Below are 26,375 nucleotides of genomic sequence, written 5' to 3'. Positions count from 1 at the left end.
TCAATTACATGGCTCAGTGGTGCCTTTCTAACCCAACAAAAGGCAGATCCGGCTGGTTGGGATGGAAACGGAGTCAGGGGGTGAAGAGGACTGGAGACACACATACACACACTCACAAAGCCAAACATTACTACGTGAATATTCACACAAACACATAGAGGTGGTAAGGAGGTTTGAGCTTCACCCCTCCTGATCATGACGACTCATGAATGTTTGCCTGCTCTCGTCCTTCTCACACACAGACTATCAGAGTCTGCGGGTACCTGAAGGTTGACTACAGATGGTAAGCAACTGACTTTTAATGCACAATTGTTGCTATTTTATTTGTTTTTGTCTTTTCTAGTCTTATACAAAGGGCACCAGAAATTTTTTTTGGCACCTGTTGTACTCTTTAAGCAGTCACTGGGTTTCATTATGGTTCTTTGCTGTATAAGAATATACCGTACTGTAGAGTGGTGCACACTGCTGCAGACTCAGACCAAACTGTGCAAGCTGAGTGTGTGTGATGTGAATAAAAAGGAGGCTGATGCTGGCTGCTCCCATTAAATCACTTTGTTTTAAGGGGCGAATGTTTATATTGGTTGCCAGAGAACTTTCTGAACCTTGTGTGGTAGGGGAAAGTTTTTCATAGTCATGTCAATTTTCCTTTTTTAATTCTGAAAAATAACTAAATAGATTTCTTCCTTTTAGTTTTTTTGTTCCACAAGATGCTGGAAGGGGGTCATGAGTTGTGCCAGATTTCCGTTTTTTATAACAAACTGTAATGCACAACATTATGCAATTTTTCTGGCTTTTCTCGAAACTCTGCTTATTTTCTTTCCACTAAGACCTTCCACTAAAAATTTGGAGTCAAAACTATTATTTCCAAAATCAGTTAGGAACCTTTAAGCTCATAAACTGTGTAGTTTACCTAAGGCACCTTAAATATATTCCAATGAAACAATCTGAGAAGGGAAAATTACTATTTGCATCTGTGACAGTGGGGAACCACTAATCTAGTCCACCAGCTCCCCCAAAAAAACACCACCTCCCTTGATAAAAATTTCATGGTGAATTAAAAAAAATGTTTCTCTCAATTTTCACTCAATTTAACAAACAATACAATGTTACAATATTCTCTGGGTTTTTTTCTTTTCAAATTATGTTGAAGCACACATTTATGCCAGTTCTTCATTCCATTTGTGTTGTTGTCAGGACAGTTAATAAGTCTCTGTTGTGGCTGGTAACCAGTGACGTCTGACCCTGGTCTCATACCGTCACACAATATGACTGTTTGTCTGACTGTTGGTAATTGTTATGTAATTGCTGAGTTCCACATATATGTTCAGTTTTACACCATGTCAGCTGTGACCAATCAGCCTCTTCCCTTTGGCCGACTTGAGCGAGAGAAGCACATCCAGATGATCTTTAGAGCTTTCCAGAACCGCTGCGGGCCTTCGTGTGAGTGCCACGATCACTCACCTGCACCCAAAACCCACCAAACGCCTCCTGACTGGGAATCTGCTGAGCTGCATCAGCTGTCAGATCTGCATGCTCCTGAGAGGAAGGTGGAGAACAGCTACACACAGCCACCACCAGGGAAAGTGAGCAGGCCAGCGGTGGAGGAGCGGTGGCTTGGAGGGGCAGCAGGATCACACTTCATGTCTGTGCTGGAAACAGTCAATCAGATACATGTCACTGCCAGACCAGAGCTGCAAGGTGAGCAGGAGGGTGTGTAAAAGCGTGCTGTGTGGAGATTTGTCTGTTTTAACCCTTTATCGGGCGAAGAACTATATTTGGTAACTTCAGTTAATATTTCGAGAAAAAAGTTGTAAATTTACTAGATTAAAGTGGCAAATCTACACGAAAAAAGTCGCAGATTTCAGAGAAAAAAGTGGGGAAAAAAGGTACCTTTTTCTCCCAGATTCACCACTTTAAATCTCATAAATCTGCACATTTTTTTCTCGTAGATTTGCCACTTTAATCTCGTAAACTTTTTTCTCAAAATATTATTTTCGTATGTTTTTTTTTACACATACTGGCTGTATGTAATATCCTCCAATATTCTCTAAGGTTGAAATTTGGGATTTGCAAGTATTTCAATGAGTGCCCTATTAAGGATTAAAAAGAATAATGCTCTGTCACTGCAGGTCCACAGTGTGTTCCCAGGAGGATCTACAGCATCAGCACCGGAGGCCGCAGGTCACAGTTATTTGTGGCTGTGGAAGGTACTGTTCCCTATTCAGCTACATTCATTCTTTCATCTGTGTCTCAAATAAAGAAAGAGAGTGAGCTATGATGTTTTCAGTGTGTTCTCAGTCTCTTCCTGATCTCTTCCTCCTGTCAGAGAGTTCCTGTGTGTGCCTCCAGTGTTGTGGTCCGGCTCGGTCCTGTTCCTTGCAGGGCTTCGACTGTCAGGGCCGACAGGTTTTTTATTTTGAAAGGCCCCTCAGGGTGGATGCCTGCTGCCTCGGCTGCTGCCTGATGGAGATGAGGGTCTACACACCGCAAAAGCATCTTATCGGCACGGTGTGTCAGAGGTAGGACAGTCTGAATCCGTTTCTATTGCCCTGGTCTAACTGAAAGTGTTGGAAGTAACTAAACACATTTACTCCAGTACCCTATACAATTTGGAGGTAACTGAACTTAATTATACAGTCATGGAAAAAAATATTAGACCACCCTTGTTTTCTCCAATTTCTTGTTCATTTTAATGCCTGGTACAACTAAAGTTACATTTGTTTGGACAAATAGAATGATAACAAAAATAGCTCATAGGAGTTTAATTTAGGAGCTGATATCTAGCCATTTTCCATGGTTTCCTTGATAATGACTTTGGTTATTATCAAGAAAACCATGGAAAATGGCTTTGTACTTTGTTATTCCATATTTTACTCTGTATTTACTTTGCAGATTTTACATGTAAAAAACAAAATCAGCTCTTAGAATATGGCGCATTGTTATAGATTTAACAATGCAGCTAAGTGGTTGAAATTAGCTGTTTCCATATTATTACACAAATACTAATAATCCAATAATATAACATATTTGAAAATCAACATATAAACTTTATAAGTACTTATGATATTTTAGGTACAGTTCACTATTAATATTTCAGTATTTTTAAATGGGTCCATAGATGTTGCTGTGACAGTTCTTCATGGGGTTTTTTTTTTTTGTAATTTATGAGAATAGCCCTATTGACCCTTCGACCCCCACCATCAGAATAATGTACCAGCAATCTTAATACTTTACATTCTCAGACTGAGCATCTTGTCATGTGAGCCTTTTTCCATGTCACTCCCCGCCTCTGGCCACCCTGAGCTACTGTAGATGCCCAGGCCTGTCTGTAAATAGCAGTGGGGGCTTTTACTGCTCCACCCAGCCGCTGTGTAGTCTAAACCTGGGAGACTTAACGCACAAAACAGCTGCTTGGATGGAGACACACAGACAGAGCTGCCCTGGGCATCATGGGAGGGAAGGAATGCGGCATCCTTCCTAATGGGAATGCTAGCTAATGGGAGGAATGGCAGCACCCAATCTCCTGCAGTCAAACCAAAATACTTCCTTCTTCCCTTGGCCTAAATCTGACTCCAGGGTTAGCTGGGGTGCCTCTGTGCATCAGATTTAGAGTTTTCCAGAAGCAACACTCAATGAAGTTGTCCCCAATTACCACTGACTTGGCAGAGGTTTCGGTGACCAGAGATCTACTTGGTATAAATATTCTCTCAGTTGTGCTCGAATAAAGCATGCCCCAGTTTGAACTCCTCCGACACCAAGCAAACAATGGTTTTGGTGCTGCAGAATCATGACAGCTGAAAATGTGATCAACCAAGCATCAAGGCTGGGCTGCGCCACTGTGTGAAGTTCTGGCCAGTGTATCTGCCAGGTTGCTTATTGCATGATTACGTAAGGACATGTGTTAAGTTGTTGTGTGTTGGACGACCATGTTTTCAGGTGGAGCATGTTCACCCCTCTACTGGAAGTGCGTGATTCAGAAGGAGCGTTGACCAGCAGGATCCAGGGCTCCTGCTGCCCGTACCGCTGTTTCTCCAATCAACAATTCCAGGTGGTAGCACATAAAAGCAACCCAAAATAAAATAATTCTACAAGTGTATTTCAATCAGTGTTTCTGGCTTTTATTCATACACCAGATTGTCTCCAACATTGGTGAGAAAATGGGCACAATATGGAAGAAATGGCCTGGCTTCAACGACGAACATAACATGGACCATGAATATTTTGGGTTGGAGGGTGAGTTGAACCTTAGGAAAAATGATTCTTCATGAAGTGGTTCTCAATCTTTCCATCATGTTTAAATCCAAAACAAAGTTGAATTTGATTGAAATAACTTGAATACGATTATAAATAGAGCCCCGATTCAAGCCCATGCAGAGCGTTAGAGGTTGAAAATTGCGAATGATCAAGGCCTGTGACAGTTTCCTACACGTATTATCTGATGATCCTGCAGACACTTCAGGGGAATCTCGCTTCAGCAGTGCCGTAGCCCCATATTCGTCAATTTTGAAAAAAGAAAAAAAAACGGGTAAATGTTTTAGCAGATTAATTACAAATATCCACCGTTGTATGTTTTGTCATCGATTTATGGCCAAATTTTGCACCAGGCCAATGCATTTGAGTAATGAAAATTAGGGATGGAGTTATTGGTATCGGTAAGCGGCCAAACGAGTTATAAAATATCGGTATCGGCATATTGGATATTGGCAAAAAATCCAATATTGCATCTCTTTTCACTTATCCTTTTCATTAGTTTACTTTGGAAAGTTGGCAATTAATAAATCAATTAAACCTGTCAAAATCAAGTCATGATTTTAGCTGACAAAAATGGCTATTCAAATTTTGTTTCCCTCTACATGTTTCCATGTAGTCATGTGTACCCCAGTTTGGGAACCACTGCCGTAATGTATTTCTAAGTAAATTTTTATTCTGTCACTCTTCCAGTACCATTGACCATGGAATCACACAATAAACTGCTGCTGCTGGCCGCCACTTTCTTGTTGGTAAGCAAATTAATTTATGTTATCATTTACACTTTAACTGTATATACCGTCAGGGAAAAAATTATCAGACCATCCTTGTTTTCTTCAGTGTCTTGTTCATTTGAATGCCTAGTACAACTAAAGGTACATTTGTTTGGACAAATATAACAAAAATAGCTATGTACTGATATCTAGCCATTTTCCATGTTTTTTTATAATTACTTTGGTTACCATGGAAATGGCTATATATATCTGCTCTCGAATTAAAATCTTATGAGCTATTTTTGTTATCATTATATTTGTCCAAACAAATGTACTTTTAGTTGTCCCAGGAATTAAAATGAACAAGAAATTGAAAAAACCAAATGTCTGACATTTTTTCCATGACTGTACTTTACAGAAGGGACAGCAGAGGCTTAGATATTAAAGATTTAGATGACTATATTCAATTTAGCTGCTATAGGTTCAGGGTTATAGTACTGTACATACTTGCTCCGCGTAAAAATAATTATATCAACTCATCTGTTTTCACTGCTTTCTCTACAGAATTACATGTTCTTCGAAATGAGCTGATCAATGAACAGGATCAATGAAGAGTAAAATATTGTTGGAAATGGGCTACAACTAATGACTCACACCAGCCAAGTCAGTTTATGGAACAACAGACTATATGTAATGAAACAACTATTTGTGAAATAAAATGACACTGAACCAGCTTTAGCAGCAGATGCATATTTGACATTTATTGCTATATTCCATCAGGTGTAAATCCAACAGTGTTTCTACACTTTTGACACACACCTGCACCCATCGTCACACCATCACACACGGGCAGCATTAGTTTTTCAACAAACTATAAGCGATTTCTTGACATGGTTCCAAAAAATGCTCCCGAGGAATTGATAAAAACGGTAGCAGACCCTACACTGGGCCCTGTTTCATTTCTTTTACTAGAAAATGGAAAAAGGAGTGAAAGTCAGTGTTTCAGGACTCCTATACACCTTAGTTGAGGACATTAAAGCAGAGCCCATCCCTTGGATTCTTGAAAGGCGGGATAAAGACATGACGGACAGAAGGGACAACTGGTTCGGGTCGGGCTCGAGGCCAGGCACAGTGATTCAGGCAGCTTGGCAGTCCATTCTTAAGATGCCGGTTATACAACCTTCTGCCCAACACAGGATGGTCCTCATCCTTTGGGATTCAACTTCCAGGTCAAAGATGGAGAATCATTGCTGACTCAGTTAAGTTATCTTTGAAGTGGACTGTATTTACAAATATATCGTACACAATAACAGTAATAATTCTAGCTCCAAATGACCAGAGGAATTGTAGTTAAAATACAGCACTGTAATAAAATAACATACCTGCAACCCTGTTGAGTCCCAAAAAAACAGATTAACACAGATTCATTTTAAACAGCAGGAAGTGTGATGTTATGAGCAATAAAATCAGATCTAGTATTAACAGATTGGTTTTGTTGTATTTTGTCAAGTACACTTTGTTAACAGCTAATGACCAGATCAGCAAACACCAGTCACATGGCCTCCCTCTGGTGGCAAGTTAACAGATGTTACAACTTGCACTGAAAAATAAAATAAAAAATTGGAGGCTTCGTTCTTCTCTGGTTGATTAAAAATAACGCATATTTCTCTCTTCGGCTTGGTTCAGTCTTCTGTCGACAGGCGGTTCATTTCCAATTTGAAGCGAAGAAGGAATGGTCTTCTTGCCTCTGATCCTGACTTTTGCTCTGTCTTCATAATACACAGTGCCAGTCCACGTGGAGGTATCCTTCGCTGGACTGCCGTCCCTCAGCACATAACTTATACACACTCCTGCACACCACAAACAGAGGCAACATCAGTATGAGAGAAAATGCATCACAACTATTTCATTCACTTCAAACGAATACATAAAGCTAGCAGCAGTTCTTACTCTTGCAGAGGTCGTCTGTGCGAGGGGCTAACGTCCTCCACTAGCATTCACCAGTCCATGGAAGTCTTCCCATGCTCTGGGAAGGAAGGATGCAGCACATCATCATTCAAAATAAACAACATGTTTGGATATGTGGGCCTTTGCAGTGGCATTATAAATTTACTGCAAAAACACATGAAATATTAAATAGGAAGTTGCACACATTTTATTTAACTTTTCTTACTTTTAAAATATAAAGACCAACAAATACCAACGAAAGTCTTTATTTTGTAGTTGTGAATATGAATAAAAGCATTTAACCCATAACCTGATGGCAGGTTTAAGAGGCATTCAATGAAATTATATATATATATATATATATATATATATAAATAAAATAAATAAATTACAGTTCCTCCAGTTACAACCAAATCTAAGCTTATAGTAGTGATTTCTAATAACCATTTCAAATCATTTCAAGTTTTGAAATCAAACTATCCAGCTTCTGTAAAAAACAAAAAAAACAAAAAAAAAAAAAACAGCAACATTAAATTATGCACACTTGGGCACATTTCCCTTTTTTATGGTTCATTGCATCATAAGTTTTATACTGCACGAAACCTGTTTAAGTTTTATGTTATTTCTAGCCGTTAGTGAAGGACTTGTCTGCTGCTGGGTTGAAAATGAGCAAAAGAACATCCTGAAATAGCTTGGGGTTCAGAGGGTTAATTAGTCAATCCTAATTGCCAATGACAATCAATAGTGTAATCTTCCATAATTAGCGTTGTAACTAACAATTATCTCTCATTATTGATAACAATGTTGAACATTTTCTAGCTTAAATGTTTCTCTTATACAATATCAGAGAATGGTGAAAAACATTTTCCAGAGCCAAAGTTGAACTAGAAATGGCTGTTTTTCCCCTAAACAGCCAACAATCCAAATATAATCAATTAGAAGTAGCAAATCTTTTTTGATAAAAACAAAAAATATTCTAATGCATTATAGTTACAGTGTAAGAATTTTTTTTTTAAATGCAGTTTGTGAGCATGCATACATTAATGTGAAAGAGAGAGAGAGAGAGAGAAAATAATAAAACGGAACGAGACATACATACTTAATGCTGTCTGTGTGAGTCTTGTACTCCATGATGGTGTTGGGAGGGAGGTTGAGGACTCGGCGCAGAGTGTCTCTGATGCGGGCAGTGGTCGCCTGGTCGCTTGCCGTTTTGTTCCAGATGGAGATGATGTCCTCCTGAGAAAAGAGGCAGCATGTCTGAGTATACTGAAGAGGGCAGCGCATGACTGGGTACAACAGGTGTGTGTGTCAGTTTGTGGGTTTACCTGGAAGCGTACGGACACCACGGCCCCGCAGATCTCCTCTCCAACCATGAACTGCTCCCCGAGCATGGCGAGGATAAGGTTCTCCCAACACCGAGAAGCCAGGCCTTTCCTCAGACGGATGATCCACTTCCCACCCATCTTATTGGCATCATCCTAAGAACAACACAGGCAGGGTTTCAGACGGGGCTTCTCTTTTACAAAACCAAATAGCTTCAGTGTATTAGTACCCACCTCCCACATGGGTTTAATACCCTCCTTGAAGAGATGGAAGTCACTGTGGCCTGTCAGGTCGCCTGGCCGGATCATGTGACTATAGAAACGCCAGAACTGTTCCACCTATGGAAGGACAAGAAATGTTTTTTTCAAACATAGTCTGTATAAAAAAAATCAGTTCTGTGATATCCACATGAGTCAGTGTACTGATAGACTTGCGCCGTGTCTGGCTATGGGAATAAACAAAAACAAAGAGCCTCTCTTTCCTATCTACTGTCATCCAAAGAGGTTAGGAGAAGCAACTTACCGAGGCGAAGCTGCCAATCTGTTTAATGTTCTGCTCGTAGCTCTGAGTACTGGCTGGTCTCCCTGGGGTGCGTCTGGAGTACCAGAAGGTGTAGTTGTATTGAAGAGGGTGCTCTCCTGCCCCTGGCACCACCATCTGCAGAAAACAAGAAAGTAACTGAGCCAAACAATTAACTATGAATCTGCAAACACACATGGGTCATTCTTTAATAGGCTGACCTTTTTCTTGGAGGAGTTCTGTTCCTTGTCTTCGTCTTCAATTTTTTCCTTCTCACTGTTTTTCGGTGAGCCTTGATCCTGGTCGTGGTCTCCACTGTCATCGTCTTTCAGACTGGATTTGACAGAACCATAGGCAGCAAAACAAAAATGTTTGTGTCAGGCACCTACTTCATTTTAATTGAGGGGGGTTTAACTGTGTTGACAGGTTATTAGGTATAACTTGCTAAAACTAGGGATACACCAATGCCAATTTCTCAGTCGCGATTCTAATGCCTGGGCTTTAGGTATTTTCTGATACCTAGTACTGATCCCATCTAGTGTTTAAATAATAAACTGTATACCTCACTCTGGGGAAGTGACTGGGATTATTATTTTACTTGTTACTCAACATCAAGATTGACTTAAACATTGCTTTCCTTGCTTTATAAATCAAAATGCAACAAATAAATTCACTGAGAAACATGTAATGGGTTGTTATTCAATATTTAAATAACAATGGTATTTAGTAGATTTGTCCCCATTGTCACTTATATCCAATCCAGCTATTTTTGTCAGCTTCAGCCCAACAAAAACATTGTGTTCAACTTGAGATTTTAGGCTATTTTGCTTCTATGTGTTATTTCATTCTCGTGGAAAAAAAACTAAAACAACATACTAAAACCAAACAGATATATCGGTTGACAGATATAATAGATAACAGTCAACAATTGAATTGAAACCGAGCAGTTATGCCATTTTTTTATTCCAATTCTTTATTATTTTCTAAGTTATATTTGTATCATATATAATAATGTATATGTATCTTTCGTGAGTTTTATGTTTGAGAAAGTAACTCTCTGGGTACATTTTGCAGAGTGGTGAAAAATCTGTAAGCAATCCACATTAAAAAATAAATAAAAAATTACTATATCGGCCACCATATCAGTTATCGATGAATTTCCCCCCTCTAAAATCAGTATCTGCACTGGTCCATATCGGTCGGGCTCTGCAAAATACACATTTAGGTGTTGCACTATGTCCACTTGCATCTGTAGATTTCTCCTAAGTTCAACAAAAGTTAGCACTAGACATTGCCTCATTTGCATAATCAAACATAACATTTCATAAAACTTGTTAAAAAAAAGTGAAGTCTGAATGTGAGTAATCAAGTACAGAAGCTACATGTCTTATTACATTGTCACACTGTTAAAAATATCGCCCAAGTCATTTTTCGTCAAAATTGTTTTTTTTTTTGCCTAAATCATCCCCTCATGACGCCGGCCACCTATGGTTAAATCGCCTACATCCTCAGTTGATCAGATCATGCGATTTTACCCCTTTGAGATAATGGCCTATGTCAAGTGTGTGACTTGAGCGGATTTATTATGCCTAAGTCAAAATAAAATGTGCCTTAGGCAATTTTTTTGAACATGCATTTGTGACTTAAGCAAGATATGGTAACACTTTACTCTAAGGTGTCTACATAAAAGTGACATGAGCGTGTCATAAACATGACATGAGATGTGTCATGAACATTAATGACACTCTGAAATAACATTAATGCTCATGATACTTGTCATGTCATGTTTCTGACAGGCTTGTGTGACTCTTATGTAGACACCTTCAAAATGAAGTGCTTAAGTCACAAAGGCAAGTAATTTATTTCTCTTAAGTTACTTAATTTACACACAGTGTTATTACTATGCCAATAGCCACCCTTTGTTACATCCTTTTTGAGGGAAATGATCAATAAATGTCATATGTTACACTTTTGGTGAATTTTTGTGTTTCCTGCAAAACTTGAAAAAAATGAGTTGGGCGACTATTTCAACAGGGTGACGACATATAGGTTGATATCTATTTTTTTGCCTTATTCACCTGTAACATTAGTGTCTCCTCTTGAACTGTTTTAGAAAGTCAGCGTTATTTTGGAGACTGTAGCTTGTGGTGTGCTGTTGAGCTGTAACGTGTTACAATACTGACAAGTATTCCTTCTTATTCAGTATGCCCTCATTGATATAAATATTGTAGAAAATATTAGAAAGACTCTTTATAAAACCCAGATACATAAAAAAACCTTGGAGAAGATAGGTTCACTGCAGGGCTGATGCATTAACCTTAGCTAAGCATACCAACTGTCAACTGAGTAGGTTTTTCTTTTTACGCTTTTCACCCATGAAACGCAAAAAATGCACACTATTTTTTTTTTTTATCTTGCACGCTTACACATAAATATACTTAAACTTCTCTGACTGTGAATATCCTACAACAGGGATGGGCAACTTAAATGCTGGAGGGGGCCACAATTTTTCTTCGACACTACCAAAGGGGCCCCCATATAGGACCGTGCACTTTACCAGATGTGATGAAACAGACATTTTATGTTTCTATGTTTACAGTGCAGTAACTTAACATATTTCATGCTCAAATGCATGTTTAACAGCATAAATATGAATACAAAAGGTTTGAAGCAAATAAAAATAACCACCTACTGTGATTTCTTTCGTTTTCAGCAAGAACAGCAGACCAACATTAATTGCAAGAAGTAATTGTGTGCATTTTTACACTGCACTTTTAAGATTTCATGCTCAAATGCATGTAGTCGTAATGAGGGCCACTTCAAGTGAGGGTGCGGGCCGTCTGCGGCCCCCGGGCCTCCAGTTGCCCATCCCTGTCCTACAAAACACTTTCTGACCGTGCACTGGGGCTTTGGGAGTCTAGTTTGAACCCTGACTGCGCGCACCTACCGCCGCCTCTCAACAACTACCACACCGAGGATCTGGGGCCTGTTCGCTTTTTACCACGCTAAGCTAACAGCTAACAACACAGCACATACCCCATAATGAAATACTATTTAATCTGCGATGTTAGCTGCATTGGTGTTAAATGCACATGTGTTTGAGTGTGTGCCTCGGTCTCATGTGGGTTTATAAGCCAAACGTTTTAAACAGAGCATGCAGGACCATGCAATAAAACCGACACACCTCTCTTTTACACGCAACAGCTTTCATTTACGTTACGCTCCGCCGTGAATTTACAGGGACGACAGGGGGGGCACTCTATGGCAGATATTCCACAGAAACTTTTGATTACTCACGCGTCAAATTTGTTGTTCATTATTTTCTAGGTGGGAGCCTTTCGGAGTCCGACCACTGCCTCCTGGATTCCGCAGTTATTTACGGCGGCGCGCACAGCGGACGCACGTGTACGCGCACGCAGTGTGTCAGCCGTGGTGATGAACGTGCAGGGTGACACACAGCTTTCCTGAGTTTTTAAACCAAATCGTCACTGTTAAAATAATCGCGTAAGTCATTTTTTGTCAAAATTGTTTGTTTTTTTGCCTAAATCATCTCCTCATGACGCCGGCCACCTATGGTAAAATCGCCTACATCCTCAGTTGATCAGATCATGTGATTTTACCCCTTTAAGATTATCACTTCTTTGACAATTTGCCACATTCATAGGCATCAGCTAAGAACCCAGCAAAGAAGAGCTAGGATATTGTTTAGTTAATCAGTGTTTTATTGTTGACACTAATAATGGTAACACTTTACTCTAAGGTGTCTACATAAGAGTGACATGAGCGTGTCATAAACATGACATGGATGTGTCATGAACATTAATGACACTTTGAAGTAACATTAATGCTCATGATACTTGTCATGTCATGTTTCTGACAGGCTTGTGTGACTCTTATGTAGACACCTTCAAAATAAAGTGTTACTATATATTGCTTAAGTCACAAAGGCATGTTCAAAAGATTGCCCAAGTCATTTATTAAGTTCCTTAATTTACATCCTTTTTGAGTGAAATGATCAATAAATGTCATGTTACACTTTTGGGGAAGTTTTTTGTGTTTCCTGCAAAACTTGAAAAAATTAGTTAGGCGATTATTTTAACAGGGTGACAAAATTTAGTTCATTTATTTTCACGTCATTTTCATGTATGGTGATATATATAGTCAAAAATCACAAAAATATGGGACACATCAGCACCAAGTTGTGTTTTAACATTTTATTCATCGCAGCTCACTCCCAAACATAATAAATACACAGCTCAGTACCATTCTCATCAGTTAATTATAGCTTTGCAAAAGTCTCTGTTAACACTGGCTCCAATGACTAATCATAAACCCTGTGACTTTGACACACAGACATGGCTATGAGCAGGCAGACACAGACCACCACACATACGGTGCCTCAACTCAAAAAGAACTGGCGACTTTTTCATATGAACCGGCCTCCTCTGATGTGCATCCCTCGTTTTCATCCCTTCCATCCGTCCGCTTGTCATCTGTTCTTGCGGCAACTTCAAACCAAGGCTCTGTTCAGGTCCAGGCAGAGCTGTGGCCTGAGTCTGGGGGGACAAAAAGGGAGCTGGGCAGTGAGGATGGAGTCAGGGACAAAGTGGACTTCTTTAGGTCCGGTCTGACTTTACTGTTAGTCCGGATGGTGAGCATGTTTGGGGATGAGGGACTGATAAAACTCTGTGTCTGTGTCTAGAGACAAACAATGCAAGTTAGGTATGGAGCGGAGTGTCTGGGGGTGAGGGATGAGAGGAAAGTTATGGCATGGTATGGCACGGTATGGTGTGGTGTGGTTTGGTTGGCTCTGCTGTCGGAGACCATCCCCTCGCCCCTTGCCCCCTGTGCCTCTGTGAGGACCTTCATGAGAGGGCCCTTTGTTCTGGGCCGGCAGGCGCACCAGTGAGTGAATGAGCAAGAGCAGCGGCGGCCCTCTTCAATGGCGGCTGTTTGTTTACACCAGCCAGTCCCGTCATACTTCATTAGCAGCCCAGCCCACCGACAACCTCTGATGTCCTAATCGCCTATGAGTGTGTGGCTGCCCATCAGCCCTGAGCCTCAGCGGTTCAGGATAAAGGGGTTTCCAGGATTCCCGACACACACATTCCCACTGTATCTGCCTGCCTGCCTTCTCAGCCACTGGTGGAACACATACATACACACACACACAGCCTCCGTGGTGGATGGGAGAGCTGGTTCTTTCATCATGGGCCAAGAGGCACAGGGAGGTGAGCCGACATCAGTGGAGCAGCAACAGTCCCAGAGAACTAGCTTTGCATCACAGAGATGTGAGAGATCTGCCGCCCAGAAAGAGACAAAAGCAAGACGGAGCAATTATTCAGTGCTGCCATCCTCTGACCACAGTCACAGACTTAAAAAGGTGGGGTTTAAGGTAGGCATAAGGACATTTTCCCCCTGAATTGTCTTGAAGGCAAGAGGAGCTGTCAGGCTGCCTCATCCTACCAGCAGCATCCCAAAAGTCATAATCATTTGATTTGTGAAACACTGTTTCAAGCACTTTCACACTGGCTGCGTTTACTTCTTTTATACAGTCTGTGGTTTTAGCAGGTTTTATAAATCACCATGATTAGGGCCCTGTGCCACTGGTTAAATAAATAACATTTATCAGTTAGTGTTGCCAAGTTGTTTTTTCACATTTGCCACAAGATAATAACAAGTTACTTCAATTAACTGACCTCCTGAATGGCATTTCCCAGCCTCTCCTGGCTTTTCACCACTTTCCTGAAAGAGACACACATCCATTATTACTTTGACAACCATAATATTAAAAATAGCCACTGCCATTAGCTGCGTGATCGCATTCAGATCACAAGATGAAGATAAAAGAACAGAGCCAACCTGTGTATTCTGCGAGCCAGGCTGAGGGTGAAGTTTGCTGAGCAGTCAGGCTGATATGTGGATGGCACTATGGTGTAAGCTCCGGGAGAAAGACAGCAGGCCAGACTGACGTTCTGGGTGTAGCAATGAGGGACACAACTGGCCACGGGATCCTCGTCCCTGGGTAATGTCTGCTCAGATTCTTCTTCTGGGACCTGCATACACAGACACTGTAGAATTATAATCATTGGCTATTTTATTATCATATACAAGTATATAAATTATATTGTAAAATATTGTTTCCTTTACAGCAGTGGTTGTCTACAAGTGCAAGTATTTGTTAAGCTAATCTTGGAACTTCTACATTGATTTATTTAAATGTTCAGGGTGATTAATGTGCTAAAGATAACATCAGTGAGAAACATCATCACGGACATAAAAACTGGGGAGAAACTTCAAGCTAGTTTGAACACTTTAGGGTTTAAGCTTTAAATTGACATAAATAGAAAACATTTCAAAAATCTTACTACACACTGAACTGGACAGATTGTATTGTGGGTGTCTGAAAGGGAATGTAAACAGAGGTGAATAGCCTGTAACTCTGAATGACACAGGTTGTTGCTGTTTGACTGACCTTATAAATGTGAAAGCCAATAGGGTGCAGGTCAGTGTCGGGGCGGCTCTGGTGCAGGGTAACCCTGACATTATCTCCTGATGTCACTGCTGACGCATCACACACTGTAAAAGGGAAGCATGGGTTCTGCCAGTGAGACAGGAAGTTTCTGCTTCCTCCGGCTGTCCTTCCCTCCACCCACGAGCCCTGGTAGTAGCTGGTCTCCCACTCTCCATCTGTTGTCAATGGCAGTGAAGGTGCTGGGCTTTTCAGGGCACTAAGGACGAAACCAACATTGTCACGTCAGGAATAATTAAATACAATCAAAGCACTTTACTGGTGGAGGTAGGACGATCAACCTTTTGCAGAAAATGTGTGGGGTAAAAAATTGACCTGCAGATGTCACTGTTTACTTGATATTTTCCCTTAAATTCACAAACTCTCAAGGACTTAAAGGGCCTGTGGGAACCATGACACATCTCTAAAATGTACCTGCACTTTTTGAAGATAGGGTGAAACAAAGCATGGACTTGCTGTATGTTGCCTGTAATTTTGACATAGAATAGAAGAACTTGTTTATTTTCTCCATCCTTACCAACGTTATGATAGTTTTGGATTTTTCATGAGTTTTAGGTTTAATTTCGTTGTGAATTCTTGTTTTTCAAACTCAGATAGTTTAAATTAGTTTTTAGAGTGAGTTTGCTAGTTTTTATTAGTTGTTTTTTTTAAATGCTCAGTTTTAGTTTATTTTTTATTAGTTTTAGTTTTTTTATAGTGGGGTTATTTGTTGGGTGCAAGATTCAAAAAGGTCACAATAAAATGTTCCTGTATTTCCTTTGCTTTATCCACTTTAGCCCCAATAAGGTTATTGACTCTTGCAGCTCTGGGTGTTTTAAATTTTGGTTCGAGTGAAGTGCTGAACTTTTTGAAGGCAATCGACTCACATAGTCGTGTAGACATCCCAGTCTCAATAAATATATTTATCCATGCTACCTGTATGAAAAAAGTTGACAAAGACGAAAACGAAGGACATTTTCACTTTAATTTTAGTAAGTTTTAGTTAGTTTTGTAATGACACAATACAGTTAGTTTTTTTTAAAATATTCTGTTAGTAAAGTTTTTTCCATTCTAGTTTTCTTAAATTGGTTAGTTTCCGTTAACTATGATAACCTTGGTCCTTACCAGAGGGATGTGGAAGAGGAGGAAAAGGCCCTGATGAGGAAGCGGGCCTCAGCTCCTGGCTGGTAGGTGCTGGGGATCAGCAGGTAGTATCCAGGCTCCAGCTGCCCGTGGAGAACCACCTCTCTCTCATAGGCGTGGCAGTGAGTAGAAGCACAAGGAGGTTTGTTCAACATCCGGCTTAGATTAAAACGCCTTTTCTCCACCTAGTGACAGAAAAAAGTAAGTGACATTATGATAAGACACAAACACACAATTTTTTTTTTTTTTTACTTTATGTGATAACACAAACCTTCCACATGTGTAGAGCGATAGCCTGGTAGTGCTGGTGCGTTGAGTTCTTGCTATCCTCCTGTGGCGTTTGTGCATATTTCTCTGTATTTCTCCACTTTCTATGCTGTAGCAGGGACATCAGCAGCTCTCCTCTCTCACACACTTTGAGCCAAAACTTTGGGTTGCTGCTGTAGCTGCTGCTGTTTCGACTCCCACCAGCGGAGTGCCCTTTGATCCACCGGCCGGCCAGCTGGTGGTTGTGTGTTAGCAGATTTCCTGTCGGACAAGAGAGTTTTCAGGGTTGAAAACTGACACCAAGCAGCTTTCAGAGATTTTAAAACATTCTTAAGCAAAATATCACCTGTGTAAATGCTCTTTAGGTGCCCCTCATCACTTATGGGGTAGCCCACTGTGACATCATCGAATTGAGACAGGAATTCATTCTCATCCAACCAGACTTCGCCCTCAGCCACCCTGGCTTGTAGGTCTGAAGTAGAAACGGGGTCGACAGAAGTCCAACCCACACCACTGCAGACAGAGAGGTAGACTGAGTGAATGCAGACTGAATCCACTTGTCTGACTTCTCTTGTGGATGTGAGTTCCTATAAGGCTGTCCAAACGCACAACAAGTTAAGTCTGCAAGGTGCTTTAGTGCACTTTCTCTAGACTATCAACACTCTTCCCCAGAGTCCACCTTAGATTTAGACTTCAGACTGGGCCGAGTTCTTTAGAGGTGGGGGAAAAATCGATACAGTATAGTATCGCAATATTTTGTGTGGCAATATAGTATCGATGCATGGCCGCCATATATCAATATTAAGCATTCTGGGGGCTGCGGGCCACCAGTATTTTCACCATTTTTTTTGTTTTATTCCGTAGGCCGTCTCGAGAAGATCTAAGGAATCTTTATGCACCATTTTTTAAACCTTTTTACTATACAATGTTCCTGTTTAAAATTTGACGAATCATTTTATATGGCTTTTTGTCATTACGTAATGACATCACCCTAAGACTTTAAGGAAACCAATGCTTGATGTTTACATTTATCATTAGTAAGGTGTGATGTTGTAGACTGTTTACTATTAATAAAACAATTAATTCATAGTTACATTTTGAATAAACCTTCACTGTACAATGTATTGGTCATATCCATTGCAATGCCTGTCTGAAGACTCATCTCTTTGCTAGCCTATCCCTTTATCTTAACTAGACACATAAGAAGACACATGCCTACCTTCCTATCCAGGCCCCTCCCCAGCAGCATCTTCCCCACGGGTTTCTGATCCTGAGCAGCAGCACTTTGCTCCCTGACAGCGTCTTCATATCCACCCATTCCATCACAGTCAGCGCATGGTACTGTCCCAGCTCACTGGCACCTACAACAGTCGTAATTGTCATCAGGTGATGTGACACAGGATCAAATCCACTTGTATGTGCAAGAGAACAGTTCTTTCTGACCTCCAGGGCTGCTGTGAGTAGAGCAGCTGACCGCACACTCGTCTTTCACGGGATCCAGAAGGTTCAGGTCCAGCCTTCTCCTCCTGACCTGGTCACTGTCCTGTTCTGGTCTCGGTTCATCCTCTGACTCTCCCAAACTCCAGCGCTCCACCAGACCCCCAGTCAAATCCACCAGGGCCTCAGACACCTGCCCGGCCCACAGTCGCTCATATGAGCCATGGAGCCTGAACAGGATGGAAGGGAGAAGAAAAGTGATTTCACAACTTCACTAACCATGTGGTTGGAAATGTACTCCAAGGTTCAGGAAATTCAACATGCCACTTACTTTGCATAAGCCTTCTCCAACAGGGCTACCCAGAAAGCAGTGGGGGAGTGGCAGCGCGAGAAGCAGAGAGCGGAATTGATGCAGGGCAGGCGGTCATCGATGGTCACGTCTGTCCAGTGTCCCTGCTGCCAAAAACAAAACTGGAAGGAGCCCCGGTACCTGCTGTCATCCCACTGGGGCTGGTCAGGAGGCAACACCTACAGAGAGTCACAGACTACATCAACACAGCACCAGACACACAGTAGATAACCTGACCATGTAACTTAGTCCAGCCACTTTACTAACCAGACTACACTCCTCCACATTCTGTAGAAAGCCAGAACCGCAGTACACAAAAACCCATACAAATGTAAATAAATATACAGTGGTGGCTCTACCTTGTTCAGCAGACGTTTGTTCTTGAGCAAGAAGGTGCAGGCACACAGAAACCAGCAGTCTCCTAATAAGCCTTGTTTCACATGGGCCAGGTTGATATTGTCAGCAAGTAGAGCTGGTGATTGGCAGATCTCCTGGATGTGTGAAATAGACATAAACTGAGACATGCTAACTTTAAGAAGATTTGCAATAACCATGGGATTTGGGTTTTTAGCAGGTGAAAAAATAAGTTGCAGAAATGTCTTACTATAACTGGTTAACTGAAAGTCAGCAAAGAATGTTGATCTCAATAAATACCGGTGAAGACAACTTGAATCCAAAGTTGTTAACATGGAGAGCTTTGCTTTACAAATGACAAATTGTAAAGCAAAGATGTGTTGATTTTGACTACTTTAAATATTTTTTCTGATATTACCTTTTACTTGTATAACTCCTCCCCTTTCTGCAGGGAGGAAAGCTAACATATCGGACTGACTAATATTAACATCATGTGCAATACAATTTTTAACACCACAGAGTATATTATGCCCATTATCATGTTCAATATATCTGTAAATTACATCCATACTCCTTAGACACTATTTTCACAGTGTGGTATTAGTACTTTTACCTGAGTAACGGACCTGAATACACCTTCCATCACTGCGTGGAGGTCAGGGCCTCTCACAATATTGTTTTGTCTCACTATAATTTTGTTGGGTTGCAAGATGATACTCATAGACATTAAAACAAATCACTTAGTGACGCACTGAACAATAACTTTGACCTGTAGATACCCTTTCACTATCATATCATCCACCTGATAAAGGAAATTCCTCCTTGGCTGAACAGATCAACTTGTGACTGGTGATGCAATTTAACTGGTTGCAAGCCAAAAAGGTAGAGGACTACTTGATAGAAATAACCCACATGCTCTTAACAATGGTACAACAACAATTAAGCTGATCAAAACAAATACTCAAGGAATATACAGCGGCATTTCCCATTTCCTCTTGGCACTGTGTCTGACCTGTGGGCGTCGCCAGCTAATCTCTCCCTGCAGTCTGGCGATGGGCGTGGAGCTGTCAGAGAACAGGGACCTGTCGTTAGCAGGGAAGTCCAGGTCCTCAAACAGAGCCTCGCCTCCACATTCTGCCCTGTCCGCTTCTTTCATGGCAACGGCTTTCTCCTTGAACCTGGATCAAACCCGCTGGTTCAATGTGTGAACCTCAGCCAGCTGTTCACCATCCTCATGGCCTCCATGTAGTTTTCACACAAGTATTACACCTAAAAACAATAACAAAAATTAGTTACATTATAAATTCACAAGATTTTTTATATTTGTGGTCTGTGCAAAGATCATAAACACTAACAGAAAGCTGCACTTTGCTGCAGATTAAGGTGGGGATGTGGAAGTTTAACCATATTTATCCATAACTGCATAGTGTACTACAGAGAGTTGTCACTATAACAGCATGTGTTAATTAGATTAGTTAATGCAAATGTAACATGATAAAAAGGAAAAACAGTGCAGGAATAATAATCATTACAGATTATATAAAATACAAATGCAGAATGTGCATAAGGCTAGCATAGCCAGTAATATCCAGTCCAGCAAAAGTTGATTAAAGATTGAATAAAGTGCAATAATAATGATTAGTGTTGATAATATTAAATACAAAGACAAAGTACATGTATAAACAAATGCAAATTGCGCATTATATAATAACATTACATTGGATATATATTGTCTATATTGTCACTGTGCTATGCATTTAATTAAAAGCGTGTTTTAAAAGGGACAACATACATTGTGGTTTAGCATATGTTATAACCACATATTCATATTTTAACAACCGCAACTAACTGGGTTACAGAAGGAACGAGCTGTATGAATATGTCTCTAAACTAAACAGTAGGGTTATAAACATAGCAGGCAATTGTGTGGCTTTCTGCTATGTAACTGTGTCTTACCTTTCTCCTCTTTTAATCATGTTTGAGCTCGTAGTTAGCTCTCTTTCTACAGCTGCTAACCGTTAGCTTCAGCTAGCTTGTGGTGCACAGATGTAACACAGTTAGCATCACCGTATCGCTTCATCTTATCATGGTTTCACAACCTTAACCACACTCACACTGAGGTTTTTTTTTCTTCCAAAGGGATTACAGATCTCGTTCTGACTAACAGTTATATCCAAACCAGATATATGATCTTGAGTATGAAACACATAAATTCTCTTCCGCTTGGACATCTAGCAGTTCATTCATAAAGTGAATCCTTCCTGTGCTGCTGAACACGCCCGCCACCTACTGGCGGTGATGGGAACTACACGCTGGACGATCACTGTGTCACATGTCGTCGTCACCTTGTTAAAATAATCGCTCATTATTATCGCGCAACTCATTTTTTCAAGTTTTGCAGGAAACACAAAACACCTCACCAAAAGTGTAACATATGACATTTCTTCATAATTTCACTCAAAAAGGATGTAACAAAGGGTGGCTATTGGTATAGTAATAACTGTGTGTAAATTATGTAACTTAAGAGAAATAAATTACTTAGGCAATTTTATTCGAACATGCCTTTGTGACTTAAGCAATATATGGTAACACTTTATTTTGAAGGTGTCTACATAAGATTCACACAAGCCTGTCAGAAACATGACATGACAAGTATCATGAGCATTAATGTTACTTCAAAGTGTCATTAATGTTCATGACACACCCCATGCTCATATCACTCTTATGTAGACACCTTAGAGTAAAGTGTTACCAATATTAGTGTCAACAATAAAACACTGATAAACTAAACTGATAACTAAACAATCTCCCTCTAGCTCTTCTTTGCTGGGTTCTTATCTGATACCTATGAATGTGGCAAATTGTCAGAGAAGTGATCATCTTAGAGGGGTAAAATCACATGATCTGATCAACTGAGGATGTAGGCGATTTTTACCATAGGTGGCCAGCCTCATGAGGACAAAATTTAGGCAAAAAAACACAATTTTGACAAAAAATGACTTAGGCGATTATTTTAACAGTATGGCGGTGTTATACGGATAAAAGCTGCAAAAAGTATCAAAAAGTAATGCAGTCCAATGCAAAAATTCTGCAATAAATCCTAACTTAATGTAGATTACATATATAATATTTCAGTTTCATTTGTTGAAGCTCATCACATTTATCTCTCTCTTCATGGACTCTCTGTTGGACTGATGTATTTATAGGCTATATATTGCTGAATATTTGATGTATTATCATTATTATTTTACTGATGTACTATGTGATATTATATTGTATAAATTATACTATATTGCACTGCCTCTTTATTCAATACTCAATTTTACTGCTGTCTATACTGTTTAATATCATACTAATTTACTTATACTACTCATACATACTAACTGATGATTATTATTATGATTATTATTATTATTATCTTTATCATTACTATGATTACAGTTCCCTTTATACTATATCTTATACATCATACTATACTATACTATACTATACTATACTATACTGTACTTAACATATCATATTTATGTTTAAATAAATTAGTACAGACACATTAAGTTCCATTCAACATCATTTATCACTGTATATATTATTCTAGTCTCTTTTTTGTACATAATGCTAAACCATGTCACCTTACCTCGTTATTCTGTCTGTAATTGCTCTTGTATGTTTCATATTTTCACTTTTAGTCATAGTTGTATATTGTATCTTAATTGATCGCCACAATAAGATAAGCCTTTATTATGTACGAAGTAGAGTAGATATAACATATGAAGTATACAAGTGCAATTGAACACAGAGTTGTAATTTTTTTTAAATAGAAAAACACAGAAACATCACGTTATTTCTTAGAAAATATGCAATTTTATTGGCTTTAAAGTACAAAAATATTTGGTGAATTAGCTTTAAAATAATACATAAAATGAATCTGTGTAAAAGGTGTCTGTCAGTTTGGATTCTTCAGGTGCGCTCCATGAGTGAAGATGCTGTTCAGACTCTTCTGTTTAGAGAGACAAAAGAAAAACATTATTATTTTGTATATGATTGTTGCATTTTGACTATATATTGCCTGTTTTGTGTTTAACTTCAGATATCAGTTGAAGGAAGAAATTAACTTACTCTGGTACAGCCTTCATGGCATCTTTCACCCACTTTTTGTCAGGATTGGCACAGAAAAATCGTCTTTTCACTGTCTTGAAACTGTATGAAGACAAAGAAGAAGAAAGAAGTTAAGACATTACTACTAATAAAGCTGATGTTTCTGTTTGTTATAATAGTGTTTTTATCCTCTAATGCACTGATTAGTTTCCTCTTACATTGCTGCCTTGATGTTGCAGTAATGTGTGATGTCCTGCATTTTGTATTCTTTAAGTACTTTCACTGAGACTGGTTCTTCCTGGTACTCTGTGCAGCAAAAGGGACCTGAAAAACGAAGAGAAGAAGTTCAATAAGAAAAGAGGCTAAATTACATTCATGGAGCAACTTTCATGATAAAACAGTACAAAATGTAAATAAATGTCATGAATCAATAATTGCTGAAGTCATACTTACTGCTCTCAGTGAGCGCCACCAGCAGCAGCAGCGTCAAGGAGACACACACGATCAGTTTTGTCATCTTCACAAAGCTTCTGTTCAGGTTTCTGATCTCAGATTTTCAGATATGATGAACTGATGAAGTTTCTCCGGCAGTGGAGTTTATATACTCTATCAAATGCCAAAGAAAATGTCCCAACCACAATAAAAGGAACTGCCACTGGAGCGCTGTCATGTATGTAGGTCGAGGAAAAGGAAGTGTGAGTGTGTGTGTGTAAGCGGCCCACCACACTTTTGCCCACAATAGTGATATAAAATCCCCTTTTCTAGAATTTAGAGATGTGTCCTATTTTTTTATTTTTATTTTTTAATCTCGGCTGGCATGATGTTATGCTGATGACTAAAGGTTACGTAATGGTAATAAGTCATTTAGAGATTGTTAACACTGTTAAACACAGTCAACCATTGTCAAATACCATTAATATTATTTATCTAACTGTATTTAATAAGCAGAGGTAAAATGTAGCTAAATACTCATTTACTCAAACTCTTAAATACACATTTGAGGTATTTGTACTGGATTGCTTTAATGTTCTGCTACTTTAGGTTTATACTTCAGAATATTTCACTGGGGAATGTTACACTTTTCTCCTCCACTGCATTTATTTTACAGTTGTAGATACTTTGGATATTAAAATTTATTACATTTCACATGTAATCAAATTAAATATGACATGAATAAATTAAACTATCCAACCCAAGTTATACTTAAACCTCCTGTTATGTTGTGGGTCAAATTGATTGATTGAGTTTAAAAATCTAAAAAATAAAAAAATAAAAAAATAGTTAAAGTTATTTTTGTCATAAAAAGAAAACATAAAAATGTAAAAATAAATAAATAATAAGAATAATAATATTTGTATTTGATATGTAGATCTTTCCAATGTGCATAAAAAAAGTTTTAACAGGCATTTTTTAAAAAGAAAAACGAGTGAATTATCCTCATTGAACCATGATCTGTGAGAGGTGAAGAACACCATTGCACTAAATATTGCTTGAAATGGTTAGTAATGGAGTTAATGATGAAATATAAACAATGTTTATTGGGATTCTTAAGTTTCTGACACTTTTGGATAATTAAACATGCCCGGGTCAATTTGGCCCATGAACATTTTTGCTGTTCCTGAGAAACGAACATAACAGGAGGGTTAAGTAACAATTTGAAAACAGTACTTTTACTTTTGTATAAGTGGTCTTTTCGTGCTGTGGCATTTTGACTTTTACTTATTTCTGAATATGTATATGAATTCAGAGCACTGTTTATAAGGTCTAATTGAAATCAGTATGTATTTCTCAAGACACATCTGAGAACAAGAATTATGCAACATACAATACAATGGTTTGACTGCAACCCTAAACCAGATACCTAACAACAAAACATCCTGTTGACCTTGTTGCTGCATACAAATAACCTCATTTGGCAACACAGAAAAGACATTTATGCAATTATGACCGCACACTTTTTTTTTTTGTCAAATCCAGAACACTTTGTGTGACTAAAGCTCTGAACATGATAAAATATCTTCTTTTTCATCCAAAAAATTTAGTTTATTTTTTTCATTAGAATGCCACACATTTGTTCAGGACACTATTAATATACAGTCTGTAGGTAGTGTTGGAAAAGTATTAAGATCCCTTACTTAAGTAAAAGTACTAACACCACACTGTGAAATTACTCCACTACAATTAAAAGCCCTGCATTCAAAATTTACTTATATTAGCATCAAAATGTACTTAAAGTTTCAAAAGTAAAAGTACTCAGAATGGCCCCACTCAGATTATTATATATTTTCTAAATATATCATTATTGATGCATTCATATAAGCCGCGTTAGGGCTCATTTAAACTACTTAATATACTGCTAAGTGCTAAAAAAAATTTCTAATAGTGTTTAAATATCTCATGGTTTTCATGTTAAATCTGGACCTGAACAGTAACTAAAGCTGGTGGCTAAATGTAGTGGAGTAAAAAATATTAATACCTGCCTCTAAATGTATTGGAGTATTCGATATAAAGTCACATAAAATAGAAATATTCAAGTAAAGTACAAATACCTCAAAATTGTACGTAAGTACAGTACTTAAGTAAATGTACTTAGTTACATTCCACCACTGTCTGTAAGTAAGACAAAGTTCTTGTATCGGTAATTTTCAGACGCATCTTTCACCGGAGACATGTTTTCTCAGTAGGTATAAAATGAGTGACAGCTGACTTCCTTTTAGCCGCTCCTTTTAGTTACTTTGCAGACAAAGATTTTACATAACAAACAAGATAAAAACACATCATGTTTTATAAGGTCATGTATTTTGTAAATAAAATACTAGCCCATAAAGCTCTTTCCATGAAATGATTGTGACAATGTGATTTATTATTGACAGATAAAGTCTATATTTTCTCAAAGCTTTATTAATCAGTCTCTTCCAAACATATCACAATGAAAATGAAACCACAATTAACAGATGGTTGTGTCTGAAAACAAAATTATTTTCAACTCTGTATATTGAATTCTACCCAACAGTTTATAAAATAGTTGAAACCAGATCCACCCGGACCAGCAGTTAAATGCTAAATACACATAAATACATAATAAATAAATAATAATCCAACATTGAAAATTTCCCTGTTGTGAGACTATTAAAGGAATATCTTATCTTATCTTATCTTATCTTATCTTATCTTATCTTATCTTATCTTATATATTATAGTAAACCACTCACAACTTTTATTTAAGTAGAGAATCTGAGTACTTCTTCCATTACTGCACATGTGTTTTTCCTGCTATGGAAAGTGAAAATGTCTGCTTAATTAACTGCTTAATATATGCAAATGGTTCCTAAAGAAATCTTCTGCATTCGCAATCCAAATATATAACACTTTGAATTATTTCACATGGTAGATTTGTGTATTATTATATTTTTTTCTCAGCTCGTCTGGGTGGTTTGGAGTGGGCTTTGGAAGAGACACATTGAAAGTT

General features: G+C 38.8%; 4 protein-coding genes across 9 annotated transcripts; 1 reads left to right on the top strand and 3 right to left on the bottom strand.

Moving 5' to 3' along the window:
* Positions 1 to 27: 27 nt before the first annotated feature.
* LOC131980551 (phospholipid scramblase family member 5) lies at positions 28 to 5,652 on the top strand. Its single transcript, XM_059344805.1, has 8 exons — positions 28 to 283; positions 1,329 to 1,698; positions 2,130 to 2,207; positions 2,327 to 2,519; positions 3,937 to 4,048; positions 4,134 to 4,233; positions 4,942 to 5,000; positions 5,526 to 5,652. The coding sequence occupies exons 1-8, from the start codon at positions 281 to 283 to the stop codon at positions 5,550 to 5,552; spliced, it is 942 nt and encodes a 313-aa protein (XP_059200788.1). The 5' UTR covers positions 28 to 280; the 3' UTR covers positions 5,553 to 5,652.
* Positions 5,653 to 6,439: 787 nt separating this feature from the next.
* Positions 6,440 to 12,209, bottom strand: eif4e2 (eukaryotic translation initiation factor 4E family member 2). 4 transcript variants are annotated; one of them, XR_009395230.1, is made up of 8 exons: positions 12,048 to 12,209; positions 8,972 to 9,083; positions 8,754 to 8,888; positions 8,465 to 8,569; positions 8,236 to 8,386; positions 8,008 to 8,123; positions 6,912 to 6,987; positions 6,440 to 6,811 (listed from the first exon to the last, which is right to left on the bottom strand). XR_009395230.1 is itself a non-coding variant. In XM_059344807.1 (8 exons), exons 1-7 carry the CDS (start codon positions 12,065 to 12,067, stop codon positions 6,952 to 6,954), a joined length of 702 nt encoding a protein of 233 aa, XP_059200790.1. In that variant the 5' UTR covers positions 12,068 to 12,207; the 3' UTR covers positions 6,440 to 6,811; positions 6,912 to 6,951. The 4 variants fall into 4 exon arrangements, 2 of the variants coding, with proteins under 2 accessions (XP_059200790.1, XP_059200789.1); XR_009395229.1 differs by having other exon boundaries at positions 8,004 to 8,123; positions 12,048 to 12,208; XM_059344807.1 differs by having other exon boundaries at positions 8,004 to 8,144; positions 8,234 to 8,386; positions 12,048 to 12,207.
* A 458-nt stretch (positions 12,210 to 12,667) lies between these two features.
* capn10 (calpain 10) lies at positions 12,668 to 21,065 on the bottom strand. 2 transcript variants are annotated; one of them, XM_059345427.1, is made up of 13 exons: positions 20,768 to 21,065; positions 19,824 to 20,080; positions 18,817 to 18,948; positions 18,440 to 18,636; positions 18,115 to 18,338; positions 17,891 to 18,032; positions 17,018 to 17,184; positions 16,676 to 16,932; positions 16,387 to 16,589; positions 15,226 to 15,481; positions 14,613 to 14,821; positions 14,450 to 14,495; positions 12,668 to 14,050 (listed from the first exon to the last, which is right to left on the bottom strand). In XM_059345427.1, the coding sequence occupies exons 2-13, from the start codon at positions 19,965 to 19,967 to the stop codon at positions 14,021 to 14,023; spliced, it is 2,007 nt and encodes a 668-aa protein (XP_059201410.1). In that variant the 5' UTR covers positions 19,968 to 20,080; positions 20,768 to 21,065; the 3' UTR covers positions 12,668 to 14,020. The 2 variants fall into 2 exon arrangements, with proteins under 2 accessions (XP_059201410.1, XP_059201411.1); XM_059345428.1 differs by having other exon boundaries at positions 14,613 to 14,806.
* Positions 21,066 to 22,680: 1,615 nt separating this feature from the next.
* ccl20a.4 (chemokine (C-C motif) ligand 20a, duplicate 4) lies at positions 22,681 to 23,541 on the bottom strand. 2 transcript variants are annotated; one of them, XM_059343726.1, is made up of 4 exons: positions 23,360 to 23,541; positions 23,125 to 23,230; positions 22,928 to 23,008; positions 22,681 to 22,808 (listed from the first exon to the last, which is right to left on the bottom strand). In XM_059343726.1, exons 1-4 carry the CDS (start codon positions 23,421 to 23,423, stop codon positions 22,799 to 22,801), a joined length of 261 nt encoding a protein of 86 aa, XP_059199709.1. In that variant the 5' UTR covers positions 23,424 to 23,541; the 3' UTR covers positions 22,681 to 22,798. The 2 variants fall into 2 exon arrangements, with proteins under 2 accessions (XP_059199709.1, XP_059199710.1); XM_059343727.1 differs by having other exon boundaries at positions 22,721 to 22,805.
* Between the last annotated feature and the right edge of the window lie 2,834 nt (positions 23,542 to 26,375).

This window comes from Centropristis striata, chromosome 11 (assembly GCF_030273125.1).
Source record: "Centropristis striata isolate RG_2023a ecotype Rhode Island chromosome 11, C.striata_1.0, whole genome shotgun sequence".
NCBI classification, from domain to species: Eukaryota; Metazoa; Chordata; class Actinopteri; order Perciformes; family Serranidae; genus Centropristis; species Centropristis striata.
Note: the sequence above shows the minus strand (reverse complement) of the source record. Positions and strands in the feature narration are given on the sequence as shown.

Excerpts from the sequence above, each read along its gene's own strand:
- eif4e2 (XM_059344806.1), bottom strand. The coding sequence starts at position 12,067 with ATGAACAACAAATTTGACGC. Across the intron at positions 9,084-12,047 it reads ATGAACAACAAATTTGACGC|TCTGAAAGACGATGACAGTG; the intron begins GTGAGTAATCAA and ends TGTCAAATCCAG. Across the intron at positions 8,889-8,971 it reads AGAACTCCTCCAAGAAAAAG|ATGGTGGTGCCAGGGGCAGG; the intron begins GTCAGCCTATTA and ends TGTTTTCTGCAG.
- capn10 (XM_059345427.1), bottom strand. The coding sequence starts at position 19,967 with ATGAAAGAAGCGGACAGGGCAGAATGTGGAGGCGAGGCTCTGTTTGAG. Across the intron at positions 18,637-18,816 it reads ACAAACGTCTGCTGAACAAG|GTGTTGCCTCCTGACCAGCC; the intron begins GTAGAGCCACCA and ends GACTCTCTGTAG. Across the intron at positions 18,339-18,439 it reads TTGGAGAAGGCTTATGCAAA|GCTCCATGGCTCATATGAGC; the intron begins GTAAGTGGCATG and ends CATCCTGTTCAG.
- LOC131980551 (XM_059344805.1), top strand. Across the intron at positions 1,699-2,129 it reads TGCCAGACCAGAGCTGCAAG|GTCCACAGTGTGTTCCCAGG; the intron begins GTGAGCAGGAGG and ends CTGTCACTGCAG. Across the intron at positions 5,001-5,525 it reads TGGCCGCCACTTTCTTGTTG|AATTACATGTTCTTCGAAAT; the intron begins GTAAGCAAATTA and ends CTTTCTCTACAG.
- ccl20a.4 (XM_059343726.1), bottom strand. The coding sequence starts at position 23,423 with ATGACAAAACTGATCGTGTGTGTCTCCTTGACGCTGCTGCTGCTGGTG. Across the intron at positions 23,231-23,359 it reads GGTGGCGCTCACTGAGAGCA|GTCCCTTTTGCTGCACAGAG; the intron begins GTAAGTATGACT and ends TTCGTTTTTCAG. Across the intron at positions 23,009-23,124 it reads TGCAACATCAAGGCAGCAAT|TTTCAAGACAGTGAAAAGAC; the intron begins GTAAGAGGAAAC and ends GTCTTCATACAG.